Source organism: Kryptolebias marmoratus, linkage group LG11, assembly GCF_001649575.2.
Source record: "Kryptolebias marmoratus isolate JLee-2015 linkage group LG11, ASM164957v2, whole genome shotgun sequence".
In the NCBI taxonomy this organism is placed as follows: Eukaryota; Metazoa; Chordata; class Actinopteri; order Cyprinodontiformes; family Rivulidae; genus Kryptolebias; species Kryptolebias marmoratus.
This window is the reverse complement of record NC_051440.1, coordinates 24,431,320-24,452,460: the sequence shown is the minus strand read 5'-3', so window position 1 is coordinate 24,452,460 and position 21,141 is coordinate 24,431,320. Positions and strand designations below refer to the sequence as shown.

Here is a 21,141-nt window from a genome sequence, read left to right as displayed (position 1 = left end):
AGAACATACAGAAAACCTTGAGAAGTATCATGAATGTTGTAATAAGCTCTTGTAAGAACCTGTCTGCAGGTAATTGAGCTGAAAGGAGACCTGGAGAACAGGTGTGAAGCAGGAAGTGAACATTGTTGCCTCACAGCTTCACAGTTCCTGAGAGGAGCTTTATGACACGAATAATTATTTAGTAAATATAGCTGGTCATACTGTTTGTCTCGCTCCTTATATCTTTCTTTTTATTTTTATTTTCCACAGTTACAGTGGTGTGTATTATGTGTGACCTGTGTGCGTAGTGTACATATTGCGTAGTGCAGCATCTCTCAACAGTCTGAGGAAACGATCTTCGAATGCGAAACGTTTTATTGCGCATGCTCACAAGGCAAACAAAATCCACAAGGCTCCACGTCTGAGCGCGAGCGGCCGGCAGCCAATCAGGAGCGGCCACAGTGTGTTTGGAAACAACGTTCCTCCTCTAAAGACTCTTTTTTTAACAGCAATACAGACATTTTAGATTCAAATCACTCACAGACGTTTCTCAGCCAGCGAAGAGAGACGTTATTTGTCTTTTCTTCCGTGAAACTACTTAACAGAACTCGTTTATTTCCGGCGAGCCCTCTTGTTTGTGAGTTCCCCCACCCTTTAGCTGGAGGTTGCACCGACTGACAGAAGAGTTAAAATGGATGTAGGAGATTCTCAGCGAGAGACGACCCGTCTTCTCATTAAAACGCCCAACCAGGGTCAGGAGGACCAAACCATTGAAGGTGTCGACCTGCAGTGGACTGTGAAGGAGCTGAAGACCCACTTGTCGGCTGTCTACCCGACCAAACCAGTAAGTTTTAACCGGTCGGCTAATTTAACCAACGTTAGCGGAACTAGCTTAATGCTACATGTTGTGGAATGTTATGACACAAACAGGCTGCTAACAACAGCTGTCAGCCATTTCCTGCCTGTATTTACTGCCTGTGTGTGCTAAAGGAGTCTTTTTATTATATTGTTAGCCATTTTAACATCTTTTGCCCCCCCCAAAAAATAGCTGTTTATTGAGGTTTAGGATTTAATAAAATCGAGACACTCAGCTTTCCTCTACAGGCATATATTTTATTTGCAAACTACTTAAAATTGCTCAAATTAGAAAACGGAGTACTTTTTGGGGTTCTATATTTGGAAAACAAATGCGTTAAATTCCAGTCTAAACAGTTTTAGGTCTGATTCAGATTTTAATCTTAATTACATTCAGTTTTTCCTAATTTTGTCAGTTTTTTTTTTTGTACTTTTGTGCTTTGTGGTGTCTTCATTTTTTGACTTTGTAACTAACCAGAACATTCTTACCTGAACAAGCCAAAGTTGGTCAACTTACTGTGTCCTCGCTTTTACCTGACAGCTAATTTAATGTTTTAATTCCCATTTAAATGTGAACCAGTGACAGAAAGTGCAGAGGTCTGGCCTAAAACGATGCAAACAGCTGTCATCAGCACAAATAACAAAATTACAAAAAGAAAGGAAAGCAAAAGAACAATATACAGTTTCCTAAAAAAACAAAAACAGATTTGTTGCATAAAACTACAACAGAACAAGCCATTTCTGTCTTTATAAGTCACTGAATAATGCAGTTATTAAAAAGTTACTGTCTTTGTTGAAAAGAGCAACTTTCTGTCCAAATAAAAACACACTCCTTGTCCGTGAGTCTGTAAACATTGATTGTGATAGTTGTATTTTAACTTGGATCTTTAGCTGTAAATGTAATTTAAAAGGAATAGCATACTTTAGGTTTAGACACAAGGGTTGGATTGTTACTCAGTGCAGCTTTTTTGTAATTAAAAACTGCACATTTTATAGCATCGAATTAGAGATTTATAGGTGGTTGGCAGGCAGGTGTGGCTTTGATGGAGCGCATCGTTCCTTCAGACTTCATGGACAGACTGATGGAGAGCGGAGGGTTTGTGCTTCGATGTGAAGAATGAGTGAAATTAGCAGAGGAGATGTGGCCGAGCATGAAAGGCTGTAGTTAAGGAGTAAAACCTGGCTTCCCTGTAAAGTTAATGATTACTGATCAAAACTATCTAATCTCTGGGAAATTAGCCATGTGGGGTTTTTTTTGTCTGGCTCAGTCAGCATTATGAAACAAGTCAGCACCATATTTATTTGCATGCATGGAAGCAAGACAATTAGGGAGAAAAGTCATTTAGGCCTGTAGCAGTTAGCAATTATTTGTTCAGCTGAAAATAATTGAGAAAATCTTCGTCATGTCTGAATCGTGACCTCGTTCACCCGTGTAGAAACAACTTGGGACAACCTTAGACTTATTAAAATACTAAACCAACTGTCCCTGAAGACAGCAGGATCCAGTTTACAGAAGCAGCCACATTGTGTTTTCAGCGTCTGCGCGCTGTCCATGTGGGGCGTTACGTCCTGTTTACACCCTCACATCCAATCATCGTGTCACACGATTCGTTTTTTAACTAAACACGTCAGAAAAATGAATATTTGAATATACAGCAGCAAAGTAAGAACCACAGGAATCAACAAGAGTCAACATCTGAAAAAATCCTCCCAGGTCTACGTCCTGTTCTTTGAAAGTACCCAATATGTCTTTTACTACTGCGTTTGTTAAAAAAATAAACCAAGCAGGTCAATCCACTGTGAACATCTTATCTGTCACTGTTTTTGTCCCATAAGATTTAACGAACTGAAACTTATATGATTGTTTTTAAGGCTGTGGCTGATCAGAGGCTGATCTTCGCTGGCAAGCTGCTGCCTGATCATCTGCATATCAAAGATCTCTTCAAACAGGTGTGTATGCAGTGCTTTTGTTTTCTCCTTCAAGCTGTCCGAACGGCCTACATTCTCCTTGTACTTAACACAAACTTACTGTAAGTCACTTACATGTCAAACTGGGGACAATTTTAGCCTCAGTTTGTGCCTCACTAGTTTTTTAAATCAATATGTTTGGTAAGAAATGCCCGACCTACATTTATGCAACATGAAAACCCTTTTACGGTCCATGAAAATCATTTTGAAGGATAATATTTAGTTTTTTGTTCCTGGATTTTGTTCGTCAGTCCCAATAGAGGGTCTTATTGTTGCAGATGGTCCAGCTGTAAACAACACTAGTTCTTATCAGAGTTAACGAAGACGAGATGAACGACTTCACCTGCTGTGTTTAGTTCAGTTACTGGAAAACATAAATTCCAAACTAACAATCCTTTTTTTACCTGCCTGCTTTGAGCGTTTTGACATGGAGCGGAGTAGTTAACCAGCTAAACCCAGTTTTACCTGTCAGTGTTTCCCTCTCACGCTCTGGTTTGGTTTCACCCAGACCAATGCAAATTTTAAAGATGCAGCTCAGCTTTCATGGCAGTAAAGTCACCCGATATGAGCACAGTGTTCAGAAAACACAAAATAAACCAGATTAAGGCTGCATGCAAATGGTGCAAATAAAAAGAAAAGGTCAGCACAGACGCAGGAGTACCTTACGCTGGAGATTTAATAAACATTGAATTTGTTAAGCAAATCATGATCAGGAAATAAAAAAGGCCTGCTGCGTTTAAGCTGCTTAGCTTTTTGTTTAGGTAAAGTAAAATAATCCTGAAATATTGATTTAATTTTTGCATCTTAGAGAGCAATAGAGCAGTTTAGATTTTACAGTATTTTGTTTGTTTATGATACAGTTATATAAACTTAAAAGAAGTTTTCTCCACATGTAGATTTCATGAAGTGGTGACATTACTGTGATTGTTAAAGGTTTTAGTTTAGGGTGACCCTGTCCTCCTTGCTTACAAATATTGTTCCAGCCTTCTTGACTGAAGAACAAACAGTCGGTTGTGTTTAACCCTGTTCTGCTGGTAAAGTTCTGTTTCCAGATTCGTTTGGGGTTATTGTTGTTTCCACGTGGGCTTACTTTACTGTATGCTGTAACTTATTTTTTAATCCCCGTTTTCACTTTTCCAGATTGACACCACTCCCACGCTGCATCTGGTTTGTCCAATCAGGAATCCGCCCCAAGAATCAGTGGCAGCTGGAGCTAAGGTGAACATTCATCAGAAACCTGAGTGGGAGGTTTTCTTGTTTTAGTGGCTTTTTGTTTGTTTGTTCTGTTTTTTTTACAGCCTCACAGAGAATTACACGGCTGGGTTTGGTGTGATTTGTTAAATAAAACGCTTCTCTGCTCTGAAAGCAGCTGCACTGGCAGAACAGAGGATTTCAAGTTTATTAAAAGGTTGCACAGAAGGTTAAGAACGTGCCGTTTATGGTAGAGTTTAATAAATTGTTTAAATTACCAGATTTTGAGTGTTTTTTTCCCGTCACATGTGGGTTTTGGGGCCAAAACCAGTTGCAGGTTGAGTTTCAGTTTAAAAAAAAAAGCTTCCTTTATATTTTCTATATCTTTTATATCTGAACAAGCGTTCAATGAAACTTCTGTGGGTTTTTTGTGACACACCCCAAGCAAAGCAGGGGTTTCAGTTTGTCATCTGGTTGACAGTTTGCTTCCTGTGTTCATTGTTTGTTTGTGTTACAGATTTAACTTCCTTAATTTAGAGTCAAACAGAGGCTTCTAGTTAAAGCTTCATTTTAAATTCAATTTAAGTTACTGTGCAGTCAGTATTCGCTTAAATTATTTTATTTATCTTTGTGTTTGAACATGTATTGGCTTTAATGTTTGGTTTTAGAAATTGTGGGAGCCATTTTAGTCAGAACAAACAGGCTCGAGGTTTTAACAAAGTAATAAACAAATTACGTAGAAAATCTCAGGGCTGCAGGTGCACTCCCACGTGTTCTCCTTCATTGCCAAAATGCTGTGAAGTGGAACTGTTCTGCTTCAGTTGGGATCCTTCAGAACTCAGCAACAGTTTCAAGATCACAGCCAAAGATAAACACATCAGTTTCAGAACATGTTCTTCCTCGAGCTGATGCTTAAAAGCCTCACAGAGGATTTAAATCTTTCCTGGTGAAACAGATTTGTCTCACGGTAACAACAGTCACATTTTATAAAAATTTTTTATTCTGCTTGCCTCTGCAGACCAGGCAGACAGAACAGCCACGTTCCTCCAGTCCAAGGCCCTCTTCAGCTTCACCTGTTCAGACTCGGAGCACGGCAGAACTGAGGCAGAGGAGGCAGATGTCTTCATCCTCATCTGCTGCTCAGACCCCAGCATCTCCACAGGAAACTCCCGCATGGCCCCCGACGGCAATGTAAGCTGTGAAGGAAGAACTTCCAAGTTAGTTAGGAAGTATTTTAATCAGGATACAGGTGGGAAACAACAGAATGATGCTCCTAAAGGGAAGCTTCTTCATCCGGTTTAATCCCTGTCACAAATATAAGTGGTGACTGAAATCTCAGTGGGACTGAGGGAAATTTTCCCTGATATTTTCCCTGATATTCAATTAATGAGACTTGTGTTGTTGACAGATGTTCAGTAGGTAACAGGTTCTGTTTCCTTGCAGGGCTGGATCCCACCTGACCCATCCAGCCTTTCCAGCCTTATCCCTGTACAGCCCTCAGCAACTGCTGTGGCTCCAGCATGTCTACGCCAGACAGTATTACATGCAGTAGTAGGTGTTAATTATTATCTTAAAGCAGTAACTAATTTCTCCTTTTCAATTTGTCTTTTGGACTTTCTAAATCTAATTTTGCCTTCACAGCCACGCAGCTCTGGCAGCAGCAGGCTCCGTTCCTTCAGCGCCTGCAGCAACCATCAGTCAGTACCCACCTGTTCCCGCACACCAAGTACCTGTCCCAGCCCCCATAGCCAATCAGAACCCAATCGACAACCTGCCGGCCAATCAGAACCCGGTGCAGGACGGCGCTTTCATCAACCCAGGGGAGGCAAACCAGAACATGCGTATGAACGCGCAGGGCGGGCCTGTGATGGAGGACGAGGAGGACCTGGAGCGCGACTGGCTGGACTGGCTGTACTCCGCGGCGAGATTTGGTGTTCTGCTCATGATTGTGTACTTCAACTCCAACCTGAGCCGCTTCCTGCTGGTGATGAGCACGCTCCTCCTCATGTACCTGTAAGTTCAGACAGCTGCTTCCTGTTTCTTCCTGCTGGTTGTCCTCATTATCTCCACAAAATGCTGAACCGCCTCCTTAGCATGAAACACAAGAGACTGAAAAACTCTACCCTGTCAAGTAAATGTGTTGCTCTTTTTGTTTGCCCTGTTTTCCTCTGAACTCGTATCTAAATATACACAACAAACATATGAGCACATTTAGAGTGGAGGTGTAAATTAGAAGCAAAACGTATAAATGTGAATCTGTCTCCATAAATTTATGATTCATTTTAAAGTTAAATATTAAAAAAATATATCTGTGTTAAATAACTTTACTTCAAAGTCCACCTGTCCTTATCAGCTGCTCGGGTCAGCATCAAAAGCTTCTTTTAGATTTAAATGTTTTGTGAGGTGTTCAGAATGAGGCGACTCTTTATAAGTCCTTTAAAACCTTCCCTGATTAAATCACACATCAAACAGTTTTCCTGCACATTAAACTCTGAACTCTCATAATTCCTGAAATAGACTTATATGAAGTGTTTTCATTTTTATTTGTATGTTTGTCTGTTTTTTAAAATCCCTTTATGCAGAGTTGTGTAATGATGATTATTCTTTTTGTACCATCTATACGAGCCTTACAGAGAGCATAAATAAATCAGTCCTGTCCTTAAGCTGCTCTGCTGCTGTGTTGGTCCTAAACCTCACACACAGAGACTTCTTATTGCTTTTTACATTACTTATCTAAGACCTGAGCAGAAGGGGGCGCACAGTGACCCGCCTGCTGGACAGAAGTAGCTGATGACAGTGTACACACAGCCCGGCCTTCAGGATGTGTCCTTGAATCCCGTCACAAGGCAGGAAACTCAGGGACTGATTTACAGCTGAAGGTTGACTAAAAGTCTAAGGACAGAATATAAATTATCTAAAATCATATAGTGTTATAAACCAACCAAATGGGTCTTTAAATATTTTACGTTGGTGTTTGTTTTATAAAGTGTAGTAAATGTTCATTGGAACGGTTCTGACCTCTTAAATCTCTCCTCTGACTTTATTAGAATTTTGTTTTTGTGACGCAGTTGTGTTTATTGTCAAGACATTTTGTTGTTCTTGTGTGAACCTGTGTGCTCTGAGCTTTCTGTACGGTGCATTTAGCAGCTAAGATGAAGTCAAACAGAACTAAAAGAAACGCTGACACAAACTCTCTGAGGTTGTTTGAATGGATCCATTTCTTCTCTTCCTTCTGTCCTCACAGACACACTGCTGGCTGGTTCCCCTTCAGAAGGAGGGGGCCAGTTCAGGGCCCCAACAACCCCCCCGAGGTCCAACACAACCAGCAGAATGAAAACAGGAACCCAGAACCAAACCCGGTAAGAAACCCAGCTTCTACCCTCTGATCTATATTTATTTTTTTTAGCCAGTCTGCTCAGTAACTGGCATATAATCTTATTAAAATGCATTTGGCTTATAAATCATTGTTTGGCTGAGAAACGTGTTTCTCCTCCTCCTCTTCAGGCCGACGGACCAGATGACGGACAGATGGCAGAACCTGCAGCTGAAGGATCGGATGAGCCAATGACAGCAGTTTTAGTGCCTACTCACCGGGTGTCAGTGATGTGGTCAGCCTGGGTGTTCTTTAAAACCTTTTTCTCCTCTCTCATACCTGAGGTTCCTCAGGGTTTGGCCAACTGAGCGCCTGACGGAGACCGGAACCTCCCTACAGAACCACAAACAGCTGAGCTCAGCTGAGCCGCTGTGTGACGGTGACTCTTTGAGAGGGAAAACAACAGAAAAGCGGCCCTTAAGTTCCCAAAAACATAGACTGTAACAAATATTTACTGTACCAGACAGTCACCGACTCCGGGTTGAAGGTTTTAATCCCACCCTCATGTTTTTAATCCCTCATCACAAGGCCTTACTCGACAGAAGATGAGCCTGATTCCAGCTCTTCTCTCTTAACGGACGCAGTATGTGAAGCATGTGTTTGAGCTGTTAAAGCAGGGCAGGAGGAGTCTTAATCACTTTCAACGTTGTTTTCTGACTCTGGATGCAAAGCAGGCAAAATATGAATTATAGGATTAGAATAATGCCCAAGTGGAAACATTCACTTTGAAGCACTAAAAGTATTTTAGTGTCTTTTACAGTCAAATGTGCCATTTAATCACCTTACCGTAATTTACATTTTTTTATTATTATTATTTTAAGGAAAGAACAAAAAGGTCTTAATAGGACAAAAGTCTGACTCAATAGAAATTTTATTTGACCTGTTTATAAGGTTACTATTTAATTAAAGTCCCATTATGAACAATAAAAACAGAGTTCAGAGTTACAACTTGTTTGGTTTTTTTTGTTTTTTTTAACTCAACACACGACTGTTCCTCCCAGGTCTGTTTTAGGTGGATTCTTGTTTTTATTGAAGAGGTTTTGTGACCAAATCTTTCTGCCAAACAGGAACGCGTGGTTACACACACAAAAAAAAGGTTTTGTAAATATATTGTACGTGCACGAAGCACTTTACATTTATCTTATGCAAGCTGAGGGGTTTTGACTCATAGTTAATGTAAATAAAAACCCATAAGGGCTCAGAAGTGTTTTGTTTTTAGTTTTTGGAGAGAAGAATTAATTTAAAATAACAGGTCATGTCTAGGATTCAAATAATTTGAAAAGTTGTAATTCTGTTTCACTGATTTATTTACTGCTCCATGTTGTAATTCAGCTGAAGCTCATCATTCCTCTCTGTAATCTGCTGTTTTTATCTCTCTGTGTTGCATGTTTCATTGCTCTGGGCTTTCAGACATTTACAAAAGGCTCAGGAACGCCTTCAAGTGAGGAGGTGAAAGGTGACGCCTCGCATAATCCAGAATATTTTCTGTACCTAATGCTGTAAAATTCTCATTCCCTTCAGGAAAAGGACTAAAGATTGTGACTCTGCTCTCAGTCTTTAAATAAAAGTTGAACTCATGTTTGTCTGTAAAAGTTGCCCGTGTACATTAATGCTTGTGTTGATGGGAACTTGCAATAATGAATGCAATAAATGTTCTTTGAAATAATTAGTTTTTATATTTATTCCCCCGTCGTTAAAAGACAGAGGCTGACAATAATGTGTTTTGTCTGTGTGTCTGTTAGCAAAATAGATTTTATTGAAAGTTTCAGAAATTGATCATTGGATAAACATCTATAACTGATTAACCTTTTTGAGTTGGTTCAATTCAAAATGGCTGCCACAGCTAATTGACTTTATCCAACAAAAACAGCTAAATCTCAGTTTTACAGATATTGAGCTAAAATTTAGTGTGATAGTAGCTGAGACGCATGTTGCTTGAGTTTATTCACCTCGTGTTTTGATGCAGGAACTTGCTGAACGTAAAGCACACCATGACCTTTGACCTTTACTCAGTTCAGCCGCTGTGGGAGCCTCTTTATATAAATATCTATATGTGCAGCTGATGTTAGCAGGGATCCAGGACAGCTGGGGTCTAAAGGCTGAAATTCCCTGACATTTAGTCATTTTTACTGAAAAACCTTGTTCCTCCCCTCAGTGTTTACCTTTCAGACCAAACGCAGCTCGTTCCCGGGGGGGGGGGAGGAGCTGCAAACTCTCTGTAGCTTTTCAGGGAATCAGCAGGGAATGAATAGTTAGATTCAGCTCCTGTATCGAGTTTCACTGTGAGCCTGAACATGTTCAAACCCTCTTTGTTGGGAGAAAGTTCGACCTGTTTGTCACAAGGCAGAGCCAAGGAACTGGGATGAGTTTTAGACACCTTTTTTAATTTATCTTTCCATTTCTGGTTGATTTAAAGGCTTCTCTGTGAGGTATGGACTTGGATAATACAAGCCTCTGATTGCTGTTTGTAAAACAAAGAGTTTTTCTTTCTGTGCTGAGTGAACAAACTTCAGCTTGTGTTTCTAACACAGGTTGTGGAGCTTCTGTCATGGGAAAAGTTGGACTTTGACCTGTTTTTTTGACAGAATCTCCAGTGTTTGTCCCTTTTCTCAGAGAGTGAATCGCACTAGTTTGGCTGTCTCTGATTGGACCAGATAGCTGCTGAACACTGACCCCTTCATGACTGGGGGTTCAGAACTGTGACTTTCACAGAGCTGCAGACAGTCAGCGGAGACAACAAACCAACCATTAAAGAGTCGTGACAACCACAAGAACGATGCCTGGAGATGTTTTCCAGCTGCTGCTGCTGCTGCTCTCGACGATGTTCGGACCGACCCACGGCTGCCTGAAGGACCCGGCTTCAGGCTACAAACTCACCGGGATCGTGTGCAGACTGACCTACGATGCTGCTGCTGTGTGTGAGTCCTGAGCTCCTCTTTGACTGATTCAAAGCAGCTGCTGGATTACAGACGGCTCACGTTTGTTGTTACAAACCCATTTCAGGTGATCTGACTGAAAGGGGTCATCTCTGACGCCTCTTTTCAGACTTGTTATGGTAAAACATTTAACGATCAGATGTCAATTAGCCACCTTGTAGACACACACACAGCCATGTGACACAGAGGGCTGTCAGCTGAGCAACAAACAGAAAAGTCAAAATAAAACAAACAAAAAAGCTGTATCTTCAGAATAATCTCAAGGGTTGCTATTTATTTATCTTTAATCAACCAGCAGCTGAGCTTACGTTGTTCCCCTGCTACTCGTGTGAGGTCACATCAGTTCATTAGGTCCTTGGCTCAGAACAGATTGTGTTCAGACTACCAGATAAAAGGGATCCAGACCACCTCTGACAATGGAAGGGTGGTCAGGTTCTCAATGCACATTGAGGGAGTCCAGACCTGAAACAAGAGGTCTGAACAATTTCATAACATTACTAAAAATTAATAAAAGCTTCTCAATCTCAATCAGTCTTCAGTCAGTCTCAAACATCCCCATAATTTTGCAGAGGGTTTCACCAATAAGACAAAGTGGAACAACAAATATAAAATGCTCACACATTTGGGACACTAAAAGTCTACACGAGTGAGTTTGGTGACGTTTGAATCTGTGGATCGATCAAAATAAAGTCCAGCAAGATAAAATCAGAGCAGAGGCTTGGAAACAAAGTAGGAGATAACTTCAGCCTCATTCCTTGAGTTTCTGTGTCTCACTGATACTGAAGCGCTTTAGATCCAGGAATAAAATATCTGCTGCTTTCAAACATCACAAGACCAGAAATTCAATTTTTGTCCAGAAAACACAAAAAGCTACATCCGTTTTTCACAGACATGATTTTACTCACCTGAAAATGGATTGTTGCCAGACAGTGTGTGATTTCTCCAAGTACAATCCAGTTCTCTGAAGCCTAAGAAAGTTTTGCAATTTTAATTAAAATTATTGGATGGAAAATAATTTCCTGGTTGGGATTCTCAGCATGTTCTGCCCATCATGTTTTGCAATTTGCAAAAATGTTTTTGGCACAAAAATAATAATAATAAATGAACTGAAGCTGATTTCCACACATTTACAGCAGCTTTAAAAATCTGAAGGCTTGTTTCAGAGCAGCTGCAAATAAAAACTACAATAAATTCAATAAAAATTCAAACAGCTTCGTTATTTTAACTCCAGATCATGTCTCAGAATTACCTGGAGGTTTCGGGGAATGACTGTTTGGTAAATTGTAGTTCATTTTTCTCTTTCAATATCTTGAAACTGTGGGTGTTGCAGTTGCTACAGCACCCCCTTGTGGACAACAAGAAATAACACGTCAAATATAAAGAAATAAAGGAATAATTGATTGAGTAACTGAATAAAAAACACATATATCCACTAGTTTATAATTATATTCCAGTTGTATATAAGGCAGAAAATATAATTCAGTATATTTTTATGATCATGACTTTAAATGGGGGAAATAGGTTCCTGTTTGGTTGCATCCCTTTGTGGGGTCCTGCAAATTTTCTCACTTTACGTGTTCTCACAGCACCCCGTGTAAAACATGTTTATGCTGCAGTGATAATGTAGATATCAGCAGAAAAGCAGAAAGTTTCACAGTAATCAGAGCTTTATCTGCCTTCATCCGTTGTAGTGAACGAGAAAACCACCAAAGTGATCGAGGCAGCATTTCAGCACGCTCGGTACCCCAGCATGAAGGGAGAGAAGTCGCTCCTCATCATTGGCAGGGTCCTGTACGGCCTGGACAAGTAAAGAAACACAAACAAAATGCACAAGCAGCAGGAGGACGCCTGGACGTCATAATGTTTCTCTTCACTCAGTTTGGAGATTCACAACCTGTCGATTGGTCGGAGCGCCTTTGAGCTGCGTCCAGGGGAAGGGGTCGGTCTGGAGATAAGTAACGTGTCTGCCGTGTTCAGAGGGACCATCAAGTATGGATACGGCAGCTGGCTGTGAGTAAGACTGTGTGACAGTTTTCACTAGATTTATAAACCTAGACAGAAAACACACCGTGGAAAAACAAAAACTTCACCTAAATATCCAATTTAAGGACCTATTTGTAGCCTTAAACTAAAGAATGAATTGAATGAATTTTAAATGATGAAATATGTCATCTAAAAGCTAAAACCAGACAAACAGTAGCTAAAAGCTAAAAAAAAGCCAGTATGCTGAAGTAGATTTTAAAGAGATGATCTGAAAAGTTCTCCATTTATTTGAATACAGAAAAAAAAGTATGAAGTTACAAAAATCAAAAGTGATGGTCATAATGTCCTAAACAAGCTAAATGTTTTAATATATAAAAGGTTAAAATAGCTGAAAGTTAGCATCCACAAAACATATGGAAGAAACAATTTTGTGGATTTTTGTGTTGAAAAGGAAAAGAGACTTTACTCAGTAAATGTTTCCCTTTGGAACCAAACGTTCTGCAGTCAGTGGTTTCAGACCAGAACTGATGTTTGTTTTTGTCCATTTCTGTCAGAAAAGTTAGAATATTTCTCTTTGTTCTGAGAAATTGTCCTTTTCTTTGTTTGTTTGTCTAGAGTCAATGTTCAGCAGACTGTTGATTTTGAGCTGCAGACTCAGATTGATCTTGGAATCAACCCAAAACTTTGTAAGTAATTTGAGTTTTCTGTGCATCCGAGTACAACTTAAAGGTTCTGGTTTTACTTCATATTTAACTGCAAGTTTTCACATTATTGGTTTTGACCCAACATTTGACATTCTGCTTAACAGAAGCTTATAAAATACCAGTTTGTTAGTGAAAAATACAATTGTTGACATTTGTGGGGTAAAGTACTGTTTGCTAAGTGATTATTTTTTATCCAGACTTTACAGATTCTCCTTAATGTCTGACCTTTTCCTCATCAAAGAATGGCTGTTAGTTGTCAGAATTATGGTTTAAAGACCAAAGATGAGCAGCAGGCAGGTTGAAATCAATAATTTATTAAAGAGAAACAAAAACTAAAACTAGAAGCACTCAGAGATCTCAAACCTCCACCAAGGCTGCCGTCCAAAGAAGAATAAATATAATTTAACCCTAACCCAACGGAGAGCTGAGGAGAAGCTATGGCCATGAAAATATAAACCCCAGAATGCAAGACCCTGTTCCTCATTACCCACAGACACTTCAAATTCCTCACCAGTCACACAATAGTTGTCGGACACCACCCAAAAATAAAAGTCCTGCCCAGACGGTGTGTCGAGAACAAGCTCAAAGCACAAAAAACTCAAACTGTGACATTACTGAAGCATCCTGCAGCATCTTCTTACTCTAATTTAATCACTTCAGATTATAGACAGGTACTATTTGCTGCTCCTGCTCACATGTTCTTCTTTCTAAGCTGTTTTATCTTTTTGTCAGATTGTGGTAAATCAAGAGTGGCAGCAGATACGTCCGACTGTTTCCTGAACTTTCATAAGTTTCAACTTTTCCTGCAGGGAGACAAAGAGTTAAGTGAGAAAAATGTGTCAAAGCAAAATGATCTGAGTAACAGAATGAGCGGAGATGAGCTCGCTAACGTGTGTTTGCATGTCGTTGGTCAGGCCAAACTGGCTGAAGAGGCTCTTTACCAACTTCATCACCTTCACCGTGAAGCTGGTGGTCAAAGGTCAGGTGAGGGAGACAGACGTGACCCGTGCTGTGTTTACGTCTTTACATGATCAGACTGAAACAACAAATCTGTCCTTCTGTGCAGATCTGTAAGGAGATCAACAAGGTGGCAGACATCCTGGCTGACTTCGTTCAGGACACAGCAGGTGTGTGTCGGCTTGTTACCGACACATAAACCACTTCACTTCCTGAAGAGAAAATCAGAAACACTCTGACCAGTTCTCAGACATTAGAACCATTTTAAAAGGTCTTATTTGAGCCGAACTAAGTGTTTGACTGAATGATCCAAACAAAACAGCTCATTAGAACTAAAGACAAAAAAAGTATCAGGACATATTTCCTGTTAGTCTGAAATCTGTTTTTCTTTTTTTATATTCTTTTCTTTTCTTGTTGACAAAAAGCCGATTGACGTTTTTGTAGAGTAAAAGTTTTACAGCTTATGTTTTAAATTCTGCAGTAAACCCAAATCCTGTCAAGCTGTGAGACAAAATAACTTTTTAGTGATGAAGAAAACTTTGCTTCATTAATTTGAAAAGGCTTCTGGTACTTTTAATCTCTTCTTTGTTGGACCCCAGTTAATTTCCTTTAAACTGATTCGATGAAAATATCAGAAAGTGTGTTTTTTTTGTGCTTACAGCGGACTTCGTCTCTGATGGGAGCATCAGTGTGGACATCGATATAAATACTGCTCCCGTCATCACAGCCAGCTACATAGAATCATACCACAAGGTGAAAATGCAACATTTGTAGTTTTTCAGTTGAACAAATTTAGATTTTTTACTGATTTCTCCAAGTTGCATCATACTAATTGATTCTTAGGAGTAAAATTATGTTTTCCAGCTTCATTTTTTCCATAATTTTCTCCTAATTTCCCTCTTTCAGGGCCTGACGATCTACAACAACACTTCATCTGTCATCAATGAGTCTGTTTTCCATCCAGATCAGCTGACTTCCCACAGGATGCTTTACTTCTGGTTGTCAGGTCAGCAGGTGGTGCTATGTTTAAAATCTGCAGGGTTATCACAAAATAAACTATAGGGAAAAAAAATCAAAGTTTAAGTTTGATTTATATACAATAAAATCATTTAGATGTGATTTTAGGTGCACCCAAAAGCTAAAACTGCCACCTTCTGTGCACAAAGTTTAAACAAACATTTCCTGTGACCTGATGGTGCTCAAAGTATGTGCTGCAGATGACTCTCAGCTACTACCACACCAAGCTGTAGCTGTAAAATTAACTGAGTTAAAACCATTTTTTTGAGTTGGTAAAGGTCATTTAGCTTGAACTGAGTTGTAGATGTGCATCCAGTAATTATTTCCTGAAAGTTTTATCAAAATTTGTCTGTGGTTCATGAGATATTTTGCTAACAGCCAGGCAGGAGAACAGACACAGAGATGGTCATTTACATGATCACCTGCCTTTAATGGCAGCGTGTTATAATAAAAGTTTTATAGTCCAGCTAAGACTTTATATAACATCAACATCGTTGCTGTTAGGCAGAAATCCTCTAACCTTCAAAAACAGAATCTTTCAGGAAATGAAAAAGAAAAAGTCTCTTTTTTTAAATAAAATGCACTCTGTGAGGTCACAAGTTCTGTTTGACAGTTTTCCTTGAATAGTATTGTATAAAAGCAGTTGTGAAGGAAGGTGTTGATTTATGCAAAAACATGAAAGATGGAGAGAAGACCGATGATTGGCTGAGTTCAACAAACTTCAGGGTTTATAACTAATCCAAACCCGCACTTTAATTCTAAAACTGAATTATTTGTTTCTGTGGGATTGAGATGCATTTTGTATTGAATTATTTTTGTTTTCAATCCCAGATGATGTCTTCAATCCTCTGATTGCAGCTGCTCATCAGGACGGACGTTTGCGTCTCAACATCTCGTCAGAAGAGCTCACTGTAACAAACTTACCTGAAATATATTTGTTGCTGAAACAGTTTTTAAGAAAAGAAAGTAAACATGCATGGAGGGCATGTTTAAAACCAGACTTTGGAGATGAAACAAGTGACAAATACAGGAATCTCTAACTGTACTTTTGTGTTTCAGAAACTCTTCAGGACGAGTCTCTCCAGCGTCGTGCCTCAACAGATGGAAAAGGTGAGAATGAAAAGCTTCATCACCAGAAACGAGCATCTTTTAGGTTTTATCTGATTTCTGATTCCTGTGTTTGATTCTTCAGTGTCTGCTGGAATCAGGTTCCTCAGAGCTGAGAGTCTGGACCTCCTCTGTTCCCTCCCTGAGCACCTCCTCCACAGGAACCACGGTCTGGGCTCAGCTTTCTGCAGAGCTCGACTGCGACGGTCAGACCGCACCGACTCTCTTCTTTCAAACGGTAGTTTAACACAAAATAAACTACAGCTTGTTGAAACTTACTGAAGAGTAAACTGATAACACAACGAATTCAGGACAGAGACCAAATGTAAATATTTGAAATGATGACAAACCTTACTATGTGAAGAACTAAATCAATATTTCCTTCTGTAATACGGACATGGAGAGAATAATTCTGACGTTTTCTGTTTGTTTCTGGTTCCTAGAACGTCTCGGTGGAAATCACAGTTTCTTACGCTGACAAGAAACTCTTCCTGCACGGTAAACCGCGAGAGTAAGACCTTTTAAATCTGTATTTTAGTTTCATTAAGTGATTTATTTCACAGTAAAACAATTAATCTGTGAACAACTGTGCTGCAAAGCTTATATCTACCTGAAATTAAGACATCTACCAATTGGCTTGTTTTATACTGACAACTAAAAAAATGATTTCAAACTATAGTTTCAGTCAGAGTTCAGGTTGTTTATGATTTTATTCCATTTATAGGATCTTTGTGCTCAAACCTGAGCTGCCGTCACAAAATCAACAGGTAAATAATTTATTTCCTGAATTTTTTGCAGCGGTTGTTCTCCTTCTGCTCCTTTGTATTATTATTATTATCATTATTTATTATTATTGATTTTTTGCAGCAGCTGTGGCTTCAGTGCCTCTTTATCGCCACTACATCGATTAACAAACAAATAAATAAAAACAATATAAAATATGTATTCTCACAAGTCATCAGCGAGTCATTTTAAATGTTTGACTGAAAACTAATCTCTATTCTTCATTCATCTGTATTTGCTCGGACTAATGTTCTTCTCAGTCTGTTGAGATGCAGCAGATATTTATGACCCATCAGAGAATCTTCTCTTTATTTACAGTAAACTTGTTTATTTCGCCTCTCTCTGTTTTCTAGCTAAACGCCGAGTTCATCCGAGAAGCTGTGGAGAAAATAGGCCTCCCCAAAGTTCTGTCTGGTATGAAACAGATCCACTCAAGCCTTCGACACATTTATATCCACATTTATTCTTAAAAACCTCATTATATGGCTTTAAGTCAGTACAGACTTATCTGTCACTCATGTTAAAATCAATTTGTTTTCTTTTGCATTTTAAAAAACGTCAGTATCTGTAATTCCTCCACAGTGTTTACTGCTAACGGGTCATAGAGGTATCAGCTGTTTGGTGGAAGCACGGCTGCATCTGAGGAAGAATAAATGTGTTTTATGTTGTAGTTCTTGAGATCGAGCTGACCAGGCTGTTGGACAAACAGGGAACGAACCTGTTTGATATCTATAACCCTGAAGTGCTTCACCGGGACGTAAGTGCTGCTTCTTATTTAGCTCCTGTTCATGTTGAACATCTGCAGTCTGCAGTCACGTTTATGTTTCTCCTTCTGCTCCGCTCTGCAGGGTTACGTCGTGATTCAGATGGATTTTGGTTTCCCTCATCACCTCCTGGTCAACTTCCTCAAAAAGACCCTTCAGTAGCTGGGCAGCCGCTGGGTTAAAACAGCTTCATAACGGGCAAAATAAAAAGTGTTGGGAGGTAAAGACGTCAGCAGACTCTGGCCTTCATCATTAATGATGATGGGAATCTCTTTATTTTCTTCACACAGTCACCTTTCAATGAACAACAAGCTAACACCCAGCATCATCTCCTTTCCCAACATTTTATGGTTTTATCTTCTTTTTTTTATAAAGTTCTGTTGTTTTGATGTTTTGCTGCCAGCAGGTGGAGCTGTTTGACTGGTTTTAGTATTTTTTAGGACAAAGGAAACAACTGAACAACTAAAAAATAAAAAGAGGGAAAACGCTTTCTTTTTCATAACCTGATCAAATGTAAACAGTGGTCTCTGCAGGCCTTTCTGAGTCTTTTCCATATTTGTGGAAAAGTAATATTTTCCCACTTTGGAATAATAAAGCATAAACTTGCATCCTAATCAATTATTAAAGTGAACGTAATAATCAGACCAATTTGTAAGATATTTATTTGCAACTTGCTGATTTTTGTTTTCTAATAAAGACAGAGAACTTTATTTACTCCAACAGTTATTAATATTGTTTTAAAACCTTGTTATTCTCAGAATGACTTGTTGATCATTTATCATATAATCATCTGGAATATTTCTGCTAATTTCTGCACTTTGTTTTTGTTTTTCTTGCATCAGCTGTGTTAAAACATAGTTTAAGACCACACTATGGCTGGCAAGTGGATTAATTAAGTGGCTAATAGGCTAATAAATAAATTTCCTTGTTATTTTAGGTTAAAGAGGGACCAAAGAGCCACATGCGGCCCTAAAGCGGCAGGTTGCAGACCCCAGGGTTAAACATTATCATCCCCACTACCTAAAACATTTAAATATAATTTTAATCTATATTTTGTTTTTCAGTGAGCCCTTTTTCCTGTCTTGCCTGTTTGTGGGGGATGTATGTGTTTTACTGTCACCAGGATTAAAAAGCCAACGGCAGGCCGCTCTCTCAGATGTAAACAAGTGATGTGCCAGGGCAAAAATCTCCCAGCTGACCATTCCATCCCTTTAGTCTCACAATTCTCTTTGTGTTAACATTCCTGCGCTGCATTCTTGCCGTGCTGTCGGCCCACGTGTCAGCATGGGAACCAAGGTCTCTGCACGTCTCTGTGGCAAATTCTGAAACTTTCCATCTCTGCCAAGCTCCGTGTTGTTAGAAGAAAATCAAGTGCAGAAAACATGAAGCTTCACAGAAAGCAGCGAGGACTGTGTTTGGTAGTTTTTGCAGCTTCATCATTTAAAAACCTGAGGAAAATGTGTTGATTCGAGGTTTACTTCTGTGGACGTTTCTGTCCCCTAAAGAAAGAGACCCCTCTCAGCAGTGGTTGTTGACCCTGTCCCTCCCCCCAGTCTGCACTTGCTGCTAGCCCACATTCCTTTCCCAACACAACTATAAACACAGATGCAATCACATCGCTGCTTCTCGCCTCACTTTGATTTTTTTCATTTCCTCTTCCGCCTGTTTTGACTTTTACTTTACGTCTCCAGCTGTCTGCTTTCAGAACGTGTCAAATAATAATAAAATGGAGTTAAACGTGAAGCTTGTTTGTCTTTGCAAATAAAAAAATCAGCATTTTGCTTTGTTCAGAAGAAGAATTCCTCACAGACTGCAACTAAACCAAATAACTGCATTTTGAGCACATTTTTCAAAAGGTTATTAAACCGGTCACTAAGTTTATTTTTCTGGTACACATCAAAGAAAAAAAACAACTTTAGGTTTTCAGAGCTACATATAAAATAAAATCTGTCAACATGTAAATCATTATTGCTTTTAAATAATCATTTGTTCTTGTTCTTGTAACTTTTTGAAGATTCTCATTATTTTTTTGTAGATTATATAAATACAAGTCAAGTTTTGGAATCTCTCAGCTCAGTTTATTACTTTAAATCAGAGCTTTAGTCATTTTTATTTATCACCCACCGCTGAAAGGCCAAGGAGGGTAATAATGTTTTTGCCCTTGTCTGTGTGTGTCTGTCTGTTACCAGAATATCTCACGAGCCTCCGGGCAGATTTTAATGAAACTTTCAGAAAATAAACACTGGATGCACATCTGCAATGGATTAACTTTGGGAGTCAATTCAATTCAAGATGGCTACCACAGTTAATCCATATTAGCCAACACAAAAATGGCTAAAACTCTGTCAGTTTTACAGATACTGAGCTAAAATTCACTGTGGTAGTAGCTGATAGTAATCTGCAGTATATACTATGAGTGTGACTTCTCCTGATAAATATGTTTTGAGGAAATTTGTACAAATTGTGCAACTCCTTAGTTGTCAGTTCTTTAGAAAAAAAAACTGCTTGAGTTATTTGGACATTATTTGCATTCTGTACAAAGAAATTAAAGATCTTTCTCTCCTCTATAATCTATTCATCTTTGTCCATCTTATTTTAACTGTCGCTAAGATGGCAGCAATGAAGGATTTTCCCGCCACGTGTCAGACTGTCCCTCACACCAAACCCTGCTGTCATTTTAACAAACTTTGAATCATGCTCAGCTGGAATTTTACTTATCAGCTCCTAAACATTTTATCTAAATGAATTTAATGTGCTCCGAGCCAGCAGATCTATCTGACTCAACAAGTGCAAAGGTCAGGAGTGATAAACGCTTCATGAGTCAAAACTTGGCTTGCCTCAATGAAAATGTTACGCGCCATAACACAAACCGAAGAAGGGGAAACTTTTTATCCTCTCTGTTGTGCAACACTTTATTTGATCACCTGAAAGCAGCAGCGCGTGGAGATGACATCAGCTTTGGTGAAAGAATAAGACTTTACAACAAGCCGGCTGTTTTATGTCTAAATCATCCACTTTTAAAATAAAGCAGATCAAGCAGAAACCTGCAGTGTTTGAGGCTGTCCTGCTTCGGCAGCGTTTGTGTCGTTGGCAGCTGTTGGACTTTGAATAAGATGAAAAAGTGCATTTGGCTGCAGCTTCAGTCAGACAGGCCAAATGTCACTCATCGCTCCGTTTAGAGCAAGTTTCAACCATTTTGTTAATCTCAGTGTCCATTATCTTAATGACCTTTCTGTAAAAGTCTGTCCTGATTGCTGCTGCAGCCTAACAGTAAGACGTCTGCAGAAAAGTCCAGAAGGTCATAAAGCCTTGCATCACCTTCAGGTGGACTTTGTGTTTGCAACTCTAAAAAAAGATGTTTCACAGGAAGAATGCTTAAAATACCAAAATAACATAATATGAACTTTTTAAACACATACTTTACAACCTATAAGCTAACAGCTAAGCATGATGGTGTTATATTAGCTAAAATATTTAATGTTAGTTAATAATACTAACAATAATCTTTGCATCGACACAGAGTC

The 21,141-nt window shown here is 39.2% G+C and overlaps 2 protein-coding genes across 2 annotated transcripts; both read left to right on the top strand.

Annotated features, from left to right (window-relative positions):
- The first annotated feature begins 410 nt into the window (after positions 1-410).
- herpud1 (homocysteine-inducible, endoplasmic reticulum stress-inducible, ubiquitin-like domain member 1) lies at positions 411-8,958 on the top strand. Its single transcript, XM_017428867.3, has 8 exons — positions 411-823; positions 2,707-2,784; positions 3,943-4,020; positions 5,012-5,184; positions 5,437-5,544; positions 5,635-6,006; positions 7,238-7,352; positions 7,498-8,958. Exons 1-8 carry the CDS (start codon positions 671-673, stop codon positions 7,672-7,674), a joined length of 1,254 nt encoding a protein of 417 aa, XP_017284356.1. The 5' UTR covers positions 411-670; the 3' UTR covers positions 7,675-8,958.
- Positions 8,959-9,614: 656 nt separating this feature from the next.
- Positions 9,615-19,360, top strand: LOC108243439 (cholesteryl ester transfer protein, plasma). The gene is made up of 17 exons (XM_017428866.3): positions 9,615-10,284; positions 11,994-12,108; positions 12,181-12,312; positions 12,901-12,971; positions 13,722-13,809; positions 13,904-13,973; positions 14,056-14,116; positions 14,608-14,699; positions 14,853-14,952; positions 15,795-15,874; positions 16,023-16,073; positions 16,156-16,308; positions 16,514-16,581; positions 16,795-16,837; positions 17,207-17,267; positions 17,525-17,610; positions 17,702-19,360. Exons 1-17 carry the CDS (start codon positions 10,143-10,145, stop codon positions 17,777-17,779), a joined length of 1,491 nt encoding a protein of 496 aa, XP_017284355.1. The 5' UTR covers positions 9,615-10,142; the 3' UTR covers positions 17,780-19,360.
- The last annotated feature ends 1,781 nt before the right edge of the window (positions 19,361-21,141 follow it).

Coding starts and splice junctions, on each gene's coding strand:
- herpud1 (XM_017428867.3), top strand. CDS start 671: ATGGATGTAGGAGATTCTCAGCGAGAGACGACCCGTCTTCTCATTAAA. Junction 2,785..3,942: donor TCAAAGATCTCTTCAAACAG/GTGTGTATGCAG, acceptor TCACTTTTCCAG/ATTGACACCACTCCCACGCT. Junction 5,185..5,436: donor GCATGGCCCCCGACGGCAAT/GTAAGCTGTGAA, acceptor GTTTCCTTGCAG/GGCTGGATCCCACCTGACCC.
- LOC108243439 (XM_017428866.3), top strand. CDS start 10,143: ATGCCTGGAGATGTTTTCCAGCTGCTGCTGCTGCTGCTCTCGACGATG. Junction 12,313..12,900: donor TATGGATACGGCAGCTGGCT/GTGAGTAAGACT, acceptor TTGTTTGTCTAG/AGTCAATGTTCAGCAGACTG. Junction 13,974..14,055: donor AGCTGGTGGTCAAAGGTCAG/GTGAGGGAGACA, acceptor CCTTCTGTGCAG/ATCTGTAAGGAGATCAACAA.